Source organism: Pteropus vampyrus, unplaced genomic scaffold (assembly GCF_000151845.1).
Source record: "Pteropus vampyrus isolate Shadow unplaced genomic scaffold, Pvam_2.0 Scaffold14, whole genome shotgun sequence".
In the NCBI taxonomy this organism is placed as follows: Eukaryota; Metazoa; Chordata; class Mammalia; order Chiroptera; family Pteropodidae; genus Pteropus; species Pteropus vampyrus.
In genome coordinates this window covers 4,699,395-4,709,975 of record NW_011888795.1, presented here as the reverse complement: position 1 = coordinate 4,709,975, position 10,581 = coordinate 4,699,395, and the positions used below count along the sequence as shown (strand labels likewise).

The window sequence follows — 10,581 nt, the reverse complement described above, 5'->3', positions numbered from 1 at the left end:
ATAGCAGACAATAATAAAATGTAGTATTTCTGAGGATTCCACTAATTTTCAAATTTCCTGTTATTGCAATTTAATGTGCTAAATCATGATCAATCAGAGAGGGTCAGGTTTCAGAGATTATGCTAGTATGTTTCTTAAAGAGTAAAAATACAACACTGGCTTAAAGACATAGACTTAAAGAAAATGAGTTGAAACTACACTGGTGAGATGAGTTTGATTAATTCTAGATTTAGTTCCTCCTTCATGTAAAGATCATTATCTCATTGATGGTGCTAACATGTGACAGTATTTTTGCATATATAAATATTATTTACATTGTAACCAACCCTGCTGTCTTTGGTAAGCTACTTATTACTCTTTGGGACCATGTTGCTATTATGCAAAGTGTGAATGATGATATCTCTCACCAGGGAATTGGAACAATTGACTTCTTGATAGTCTTCAAAAGTGGCTGACATGATGGAAAGGTTTTGTATTTCACTATCTAAGTTAGACCTAGGCTCAGTCTTAGAATTTTCAGGGTTGAGAACTTAAGTTACTAATCCTAATGAAGATTTCCAAAATATCATTTAATTTTAATTTGTTAATATTTCCATTCTTGTCATAACCAGAAAATCTATGAGAAAATCATAGTAACCTCTTTCCAAGAAGAAGCTAAAGTATTTTTTAAAAATGTATTTGAGAGATACTCTGAAAGCCGATACATTTTTACTTGATTTCATTGAAAAGCAAAACAGACACACTCTCCTCCTCCTTTCACATAGCCAGCTACTTGGAAGTGTGTGTGGGCACACAGACACCCTACCCACACACTTATCTTAAAATTCCAGGGTAGTATAAGAACTGCTGAATCAAAGCACGTGTTCCATAGAGTGTGGGTTTACCAAGAACCGAAGCTGCTTATGACTATGTAAAACTTTTTCCTTGGAATCACAAATCATACTGTGGTATGAAGAGGAAAGTACCAAGGACTCCACAATTAGGGTGTGCCCTTTCTTCTGATTTATCAACAGCTTTTGCAAAGATAATCATTCCTAAGAAAGAAAATGAAAATAAAAAAACTAAGCTCTTATACACAACACAGATTTTCAGATTTGGCCCTAAATGCTACTCAGAAGGAAATCATTTCAAACAAAGGAATGTTGGAAGAGGAGATGCTGTAAGTCACAGAGATGATTCACATGCCTAGAAAAGAGGGTGACCACCAGTCCATTTGTCTGGGACTGTCTTGGTTTTAAAACTGTGAGTTCTGTATCTAGAGGAGACCCTCAATTCTGGACAAACTGGGACAGCTGGTCACTCTACTGAAGGATGACAGGATGTGGAAAGTAAAATGAGGTGGGTTCAGCAAGGTGGTCAGAAGGCATAAAATCAGGCAGGGCTCTGCAAGCTAGAGTAAGGGGTTTGGTGTTTATTCTAAATGTAATCAGAAGTCATAAAATGATCTTTAAGAGGGGGTGATAGGATTTTCACCCTCGGTATAGAGAACACAATTAGTAAACATTATTCTTATGATAGCTCTTCAAATATGCATAGCCTCTTACTTCTCTCAGCTGTCTCTGCTTTATTTTCTCATAAATACTCAATTTTCCAACCTTTTATTCATCACTTTTGTTGCTTTCTCTGATCTCTCTCCAAGTTTTCTACTTTGTTGGAGTTATAGGGCCTCAAACCAAACCCAGCTTCCATAATAATCATTCTGGTCTGTACTTCACGTAAAAGTAGCAGGCCACCAGTCCAGCAGGTCTGAGCACTTGGATCACAAGGTATTCTTTATGAAGAGTCTGATGGGCCTCAATCTCATGAGTCAGGCTTGTATAAAACCACCTAGGCAGGGAGCACACAAGGATGAATTACTTCAAGGCCTTATCTTCATTTATCTGGAATTATTTCATATCCACAGTTTTCATCGCTGATTTTTCCCCTTGAAGTTCTCAAAGAAAACACAGTTGCTTCTTGCCATACCCATTTTACTCTTTCCACTTCTTTTACAAAGTTTCTATGGGGAAAAGACAGATATTTTGTTCTATGTTTGCACAAAAGGTAGTATGTTTTATTTTTTATTGAATAATGTCTCGTTTGTATAATGTACAAAAAAATGGAAAAAAATGAAAAAAAAAATGCTTGGGGATCATATAGGCCCTATAAAGCAAGGGTATTATGTTTCATTTTTTTTTTAATCCAATGAAGCAATAGTGTTATTTTGCAGAACAATATTTTTTTTCACTTAAGTCCTTGGCATCCATTGATTTGGGAAATTTCTTTGTGTTTTACAATATTATATGGTCATCAATCACAAAATCTCATCTTTCCTCATTGGAGACATTATACCTCATATAGACATAAACTATAGTGATTCATAGGGGGAAATGTAAATTTACAAAGGAAAAATAAAGGCTGAGAATCAGCATGAAAACTCACTAGCGGGGCATACGTAATGATGGATTACAAATCAAAATAAGTGTTGAGTTAGAGGTTATGAAGGTTTTATGTGCAGATACAATCTAAATTGCACAGTTTTAAGTGAGAACCAGATAAATCCTTCAAATTAAGGTCTTATGGAAGTCTTTTAAATCAGAGATCTAAAATATATAATTGTGAGCTCCACAAAGACTTGGGTCAGATTTGTTCATATTTCCATCTAAAGCACTAAGAACAGTACCTGCTAAACTACTTAGATTATTTAATCTCTGTTCAAAGAATTTAAACTAGAATATGGCTTTATCCTTTAAAAGTACTACTAATATGATAGGTAAAAATATTCTGTTATGTAAAGTTTAACCTTTTAAAAAATACTGAGAAATGCCTTCCTAGAGAGCCTGGAAATGCCAAAATCTTGCTATATAAAGCCAGACTTTGTTTATATCATTAAAATCTAGTAACTCATCTAGGGAAGAAAAATTAATACATTTTGCTTAATCTGATATATTTTTTAACTTTTCTAAATTTTTAAGTTATTCATCTAATAAGCTCCCTAGATGAGGTTTTTTTTCCTAATGGAATAATAATAAGCAGGGCCAAGAAATTTAAAAATGTTTGAGAACTACAAAATAATATTTTGGACTAGAGAGTTAGAGAATAGCCTTGGTCTACTAACTCTGAACTGGCATGATTGGATCAAATCTGGGAGCAAATATGTTCCTTTCTTGGCCTCTGACATTTGCAGATATCTCTACAATACTCTTATCACTGACTGAAGTTGCCTGTGGAGAAAATGGTTAGCAAACATTCAAAAAGCTACACTATTGTTTCTCATCATTATTCAGCAATACACAGAGGAGGCAATCTTTTAATTATACTTAGCTAGACTGATAATCTTGAGATTAAAGACCCCCTAAGGAGTTCTTACCACTTGAAACCTGAAAGTATAATTTGAAAAAAAAAAAAAAAATACTTACAAAGATCTCTACTTACAAGACAAGAAATGAGTTAGCAGTTACTGATCTACTACAGTTAGGTTAATCAACATATGTGAAGAAAGACAAGTAAAGACAAGTAAGTGGAATTTTTTTTTTTCCTAAAGCTTTTTAAAAAAGTCTTAGTATATATAAGAAGCAGAATCTCCTTTAAACCCCTGACACTGTTCATACTATTTACTGGTCATATTACTATATTATTCACTGTATACTATGTATCATAAACAATATAGATTTTAAGCATATCTGCATCCTACTATGGTCTTTCTTTGCATTGGTACTTGCTTAATAAGTAATAGGCAAATAAATGAACTAAACATCAGGTGACTAGAACAAAAATGCTCTTTTTTTCCTCTGCAATTAAATGAGCTCATCACAGACCATCATAGAACTACACTTCCATGGCTTTTTCACTTGTTAAATCTTTCTCTTTTACTCAAGCTCAAAGTTGCTCAAGAGTCCTCATTGTTAGCATTTCCATTTTATTGACATATGAGCTGGTGGCCACTGGGTGTGACCTCAGGACACCAGCACAGACAGAAACAAGTGATCGGGGATGAGGCAGGGCTTACCACTTACAGGATGTCCTGAGCAGTTTTGCTTTCTTTCTTTTATTTCTTAGATTAATTGTTTCATGATTATGTTTCTATATTTCCTCTATGCCACTTAACTCACGCTCCAATCAAGGAAACCTAAACTATGCCACTTGGCCTTTTTTCCTTAAATCACTGCAGTTAGTAACAAAGAATGTTGGCACTGGAAGAAATCAACATGATACCTTATATATTATCTTAGCTGCATCCATAGGAGCAAGACAGTTCACATTTCTTGAATAGATGAATGAATCATGGATTCATGTCCCCATTCCTCCCACTCTGCCCTATTTCATAAGAGGGAAAACTATAGCCCAGAGAGACCAAGTGGCTCACCATTAAACACATGACTAGATAGTACAAAATCAGGGTAGGAAATGGGAACTTCTGATCTCAAGGATTTTGTTTTGATTTCTATCATTTCAAGAGTCAGAAATAATTCTTGAAATAAATCTGAACACCAGTGGTCCTGTGAACACCACTGGTTCAGCAGTCTGAAGAAATGTAAGTGGGTGCCCTCCTCTCTGCCTATGCTTCAAAGTCTGTTCAACTTAGTGATTTTGTCTCTTTGATTGAGCCTGACATCATGGTGAGAGTGCTGAGAAACCTCACTAACAACCAATACTCATTAAGCACTCCTACACACATGTGGATTCATGCAAAGCAAGTTAAGCAGGCTAGAGGAGCTTATAAACAAATTACAGAATCCCGAAGTTGGATGTGACTTAGAGAGAGTCTAGCCTACCCTCCCATTTGTCTGGTGCTTCCTACAACATTCCTTCAAAATGCTTACTTATTTCTCTGCTTGTACACCTCCCACCATGCAACCTCCCAGGGCAGCCCGATCTTAGAACAGCTCTAGCTATTAAAGTCAAGCAAGTAAAAGTAATTAACTAAGCACATAAAACAGACACTAGCTTGCCAAAAGTTTGAGAATTGGAAGAAACAAGGCAAGAAGTACAGCTGACTTTAGAAAAGTCCACTATAACTGTATCTGCTACTTTCCTTTGTATATTCCAACTTTCAACTGCAGGAGTTATCAGTGATAATAAATATCAGATACTTTGGCTAAAATTTAAATTGTCTCAGCCATAGTAAAACCACAATACACAGTGCAGCATTAGTTTCCCCAGGAAGTTTCTCAGTTACATTTTCATAAATTGCTTTGCAAGAACCACTTAGAAAACCCCCTGCTATATCTAATTTCCTATATAGCGTTAAGCACACTGTATCTCTTTAGATATTGATGAAATTTTGCTTTTTACAGCTGACACTGTTTAGAGCAGAGGGACAAGGGCTCTTAACATGTCTAGCACTAAAACCTTGATAAATCCATGTATCTTGACCTTAAGATGACAAGGGGGCTCCATTGGCAAAGGCAACAAAGTTCGATTTCAGAAAACTTCTAGCCGAGTTTTTCACCTAAAAGCACTTCGAGGAATGCAACCCTTTACAAGGAACACTACTGATATATACAGGTAATCCTGTCTACCTCTAGAGGTCACAGATACATACCAAAGTAAGACAATGAATCACCACCCCAGGTCTCTATATCAGGTGTGTGTGAGCACCACTGCCAGGTGGAGAAATGGAGACAGGTTCTCTGGGCTACATCCAAAGGCATCCAGTGAGTCATTGGCAAGTTGGGGAGAGTACTTGTGAGTCAAGGCTCCCTCTTCTGGGAATCAGTTCTGAGAGAAAGGCCTCAGCCCCACCTTGAATAATCTCTGGCTCTAACCAAAAGGAAAAAGAATCTGGTTTGGAGTTTAAAAATATGTATATACTCATCAGGTAGAAATCTCCAAAATGCATATGGAGAGAGGAAGAGGATATTGTGTAATTCTTCCACCACAGCTTCAAAAACTGTAATAGCTATATTAACTAGGAATAAATGAAAATAAAACATTTTAACACATTATATGTAAGGATGGCATGTTTGAGTACCTACAACATGAGTCGATTTGATCCCATTGGTCATTTAAGGAAGTTAAAAGGAAGCCTATTTAAACATGTTGAAAATGAACTACTTGATCAGAAGAATCAGAGAGCTCTTTAGAATTGCCCTTAGAAACTTCTCCATCTGTCAGTTCTTCAACACGACACCCCAAATGTCTAACACTGTTTCCTTACATGTATTTATCTTTCCATGGAGAGAGCTGATGATTATATAAAGGAGTATACCGAAAATACTCCTTATATTTAGTATAAAGGAATTCTAAAATAGGAACTTTGAAAAGCTAAAATGACAGCACTCGAAACAACCATGCACATTGACTAATCAAATTCCACAGGTGTTCAAGGAATTTAAGCAGATTCAGAACAGAGTTAATAACCCTAAAGTATATGACTTTTGACAAAACCACATGTGAGTGGTGTACAAAGCAACTGAAGTAAACTTGAGCAATGACAACACAGCTCACGCTCAGCCCATAAAGGGGCTGGTGAGCAGGCTTGTTTATCTAGGCAAAGTCTAAGGAAGCTTTTCTTCAAGTTAGTTCAAGGGCGTAACAGTCACATGCTGCATGACAACAAATGCGGTGTCTCAAGAAAGATACTCTAGCCATGAATTATTACCTAAGTAAGTGGGAATTTAAAACAGGGCACTCAAAAGCTTTCCTTAAAAAAAATTTTTTTAAAGGAAAAAAAAAAAGCCATCCTGTCATTCTCTCCACTATCCTTAAGAATATTGATTTCTACACAGTCCTTTCCAACCTGACAGAAGAAGCAAACATCCATTATACAGAAAATCCTTTATGCAAGATGGAAACTTGGAAAAGACTCACCCTCTCTTTCACTACCTTCCTTCCCCAGCTGACTTCTGCTTTCATACCTGTGTCTCCTTTGTGACATTATCTTTCAGTATCCTCACTCTTCCTTTCATATTATGATGGGGGGTTATTTAAAACTTTTCTTTCTTGTTGTTCTTTTCCCACCTACTACCAATCTTCACTTTCCAAAATAATACTACACAATCTGCCTCCTCTGAAGACCCTTGGCTTGAGAGACAAAACCTTCAGGGAATTTCTTAAGAGGCTTCTTGAAGGCATCATGCAAAAGGGGCTCCCCACAATTTACTGGGTCTTAAAAATCAAAAGATTCAAAAGATTCAAACTTAAATGTCAGTAGAAAACACTAAGTTGTAGGAATGTGACTTCTATGAAAAGTCATAGCAAAGATAGATTGTTAAAATTTTTTATCTAATACTTTGGGATTATCTATTTAATTTTACAAGCTTGAGAAGCTCCCGGGCTCCAAACTTTTCAGGGTGTACCATTTTCTTGTCCAAACCTTACCATTCTTCAATTTTCACAGAATTAGAATGTCCAGGAGAGACCTAAGAACTCAAGTTCGAGTTTGGCCTTTATCTCTCAATCTCCACCCCACTCACACTGGAATTTAAGATGAAACCACACACCTACAGGAGAAGATAAAGTGTTACCTAGGGAATCAGAGGCAAAACTAGAGCTTAGTCCTGAGCCTCCCTTTTCGCAAACCCACTTACTCACGTCAGAGCACATGATCAAAAGATTTGATCAACGAAAGACGCATAACCATGTAATCACAAAACAGAATTGGCTGGAAGCCACTACCCAAAAACAGAGCCACTGGGGGTTGCAGTCTCAGGGTCACAGCTGTGGGGGTTAGGAATGTACTCACTGTTCAGATTGAGTAAGGAGTCGAAGACTTTGCACTGGATCTGCCCGGTGCTCTGAGACACGCAGGACATCCAGAGTCCCTCGTAGATGGACTGGGCCGTCACGATGTTGTCGCCTGCATAGGAGTGACTTTTCCACTGGGGCATTGCCGTACTGACGATGGCTCCGATCCAGCCCAAGAAGGCCAGGATGAAGCCCAGTAGCTGTAGCCCCGCGTTAGCCATAGCTCACTCGCGCGCCCGGGCTGGCTCAGTGGTGGCAGGTGCAGCAGGCGGAGTTTGCAAGGGCGCACCCGGGGCTCCTGGGGATAGCGGAGCTGCGTGGAGGAAGTTATTGCGGGGAGCCCTGCTCCTTGCACTGCCACTGGAGAGGTTCTAGGTCCTGGTCCTGGTCTGGGTCGGCGCTGGAGTCGGGGTGCGAAAAGCTGCGGTTGCTCCCAGGCTCCGAGACTGAGACGCCAACCTGCCGGGCGCCGCAATTTAAAGCAGCTCCGCCCCGCGCCAGGTCTCGGCCGCCGGGCAGCGCCTCCTGGCGGTTTCAGGGCCGCTCGCTGAGGAAACGGGTGGGAGCGCTGCAGCACGCACGTGGGCCACCGCGCCCTCGGCCAGGAGGCCCTGCCCGCGATGTGGGGGCAACCCGGGGAGCTACACAAAGCGCTCCGGTGCTCGCTCCCTCTCATTTCTTCCTTCGCTCTTTTTTTTTCTCTAGTTAGCCTTCTCAGGCTATCCATTCAATCTTTATTTTCCTCAAAATTACCATGTACGTGTAAACACTAAAATTGCATAAAGATAAAAAAAATAGAGCCCTCAAGAGACCCACAGTTTCATTTTCAACTTTTCGCTATCTTATTAAGAGGCATTTCCTATCTTTCACAACTCTCTTCCCTTCCTCACACACACGCTTCTGTCCCTTTTGTTCATCTTCCTTCCTCGTTCTCCTTTTCTCCCTCTGTCCCCTTCTTCCCTTCATGGTCTCTGCTAGAATCATGTATTTCTGCAAGGGTGGTAAGAAATCATTATACTTTATAGATTAGGAAACTGAGACCCAGAGAGGAAATCTGATTTCCATGAGGTCACACAGCAAGTTAGTAGCATATCCAGTATCTGGTTCCCAGCCCAATCTTGCTTTCTACTACATCTCGACTGAAATATATATCCTTTAATCTATTATCATCACTACAAAAATGCAGCCTACTTCCTCAAACCCTACACACACACCCTATCCTCTTCCCCACGGCAGTTTGTCTCACAGTAGCAATTCATTATCAGAGGGACAGGGACAATGGCTGCCCAACTCCCAACGGGTGTTTCATTAATGAATTATCAGATGTTATTCATCACAGGCAAAGAAGGGCGTCTTAAAAGTCTTAATCTAGTAGAAAGAGGACTGAGCTGAGATTTAGGAAGTCTGGGTCTGGCTCTGGGTTTTGCAGTGACTGGCTATGGCCACGCCCTAAGGTTTTAGTCTAGTTGAGCCTTTTGTTTCACTCTGAGTTTCTAAAGCTTCCTTCTCTGTAGTTAAGTGGTGTTGTGGTTTGAAATAATTAAGATGTTTTTCCAACTACTTTTTGTGTGTGGTGTGGGTATGGTGGGAGGAGAAGCTTCTACGGTTTTAGTAAAAACAGAAGCACTTCGAAGGCAGAAATAAACATGGTAAGGAGAAAACAGGATATGCCCCCATATTTACTATGGGAGCTGCCAGTTTGTGTCAAGGAAAAAACAGTAAAAACCAGAATGTGAATGAGAAGAATGAAAAAAATCTACCGTTTGGGGGTCGTTGATAGTGAGGAAGAACTATGCATGTGCAGGGCAAAGAGTATATGGTAATCTCTGTACCTTATGCTCAATTTTACTGTGAATCAAAAACTTTCCTTAAAAAAAAGTCTCTAAAAGAGAAAAAAAAAAAAAAAAAAAAAGCGCCTAAACCTTAAATCCCTCACTTCTACTTGACTATCTTCAGATATCTTTTGAAAGTTTAAGTACACAGGACAGATCTGCAGAGAGATTTGGGAACTAGCAATGAAGAGGGTAACACATGAGCTGGATGAAGAGATTTAATTGGGAGTAAGCAAGATTGAAACAAGTTAGTTCTGTCTTTCTAAAAGCCTCCATAGACCCCAGGAAAGCTCTAAGTCAGCTTTGAGGGGCAAGGCCATGTCCAAGTTGAGTCCCCTGAGTCCAGGCCTGCAGTCAGTAATTCTTTTTAGGTCCCGATGGATATTCTGTGGGCACCTGTGAGTGTGGATGAAGTGGTATCGATCACATTTGATTCATTTATTCCTCAGAATTAGCTCAGAGGAGGTTCTCAGAACTTACTGTAGGGCTAGACCATCACTATGTAAATGATATAATCTTATATTTTTTATTCCAGTCGGTTCAGAATTAAAAGTATTTTTAAAATTTTTTCTTTGTAGTTCAGACTGGATTAATGAAGACAGAATTTGAGGTCAATGAATATACTTGTGCACAGGGTCTTTTAATATACATCAGGACCTGTTTCTGTCAACCTACAGTTGGCGGGAATTAGAGAGATGAATTCTGTGGTCAGTATGGCCCTGTTTTTTTTTTTTTTATTCTAGGTCTCTATGTGGCTGATTACTTCATTGCCCACAGCCGTGTTTGTGAGGCTGTGGTGGATGCTGTTTACTCTGCTGTGATCCATACCCATCTCTGGCATCCCTAATCCTGTCTAGGTTTCTGTGTTTTCCTACGAGCAGATAGGTGAGATAATGGCTCAGCATATATCCATCAACTGAAGAAGAAAAACAACTTATAAACAGTGGCCTTTCATGTACAAAACACACACAATAGAGGTGGCACTGTGACCAAGAAGTTTCTAGAAAGACTGACTACGGTATGGCAAATGTCCTGGCCTGTTGAATGAGAAAATCTGCTATGTACCCTCAGACAAATTACT

The 10,581-nt window shown here is 39.1% G+C and overlaps 1 protein-coding gene across 1 annotated transcript in view; it reads right to left on the bottom strand.

The window, feature by feature from the left end:
- The window catches only part of CLDN1 (claudin 1), a 48,469-nt gene extending 40,334 nt beyond the window's left edge, over positions 1-8,135 (bottom strand). Inside the window, exon 1 of the mRNA XM_011383396.2 lies at positions 7,667-8,135. Coding sequence (XP_011381698.1) covers positions 7,667-7,889 — 223 coding nt within the window. The 5' untranslated portion in view covers positions 7,890-8,135. The remainder of the gene's footprint in view (positions 1-7,666) is intronic.
- Between the last annotated feature and the right edge of the window lie 2,446 nt (positions 8,136-10,581).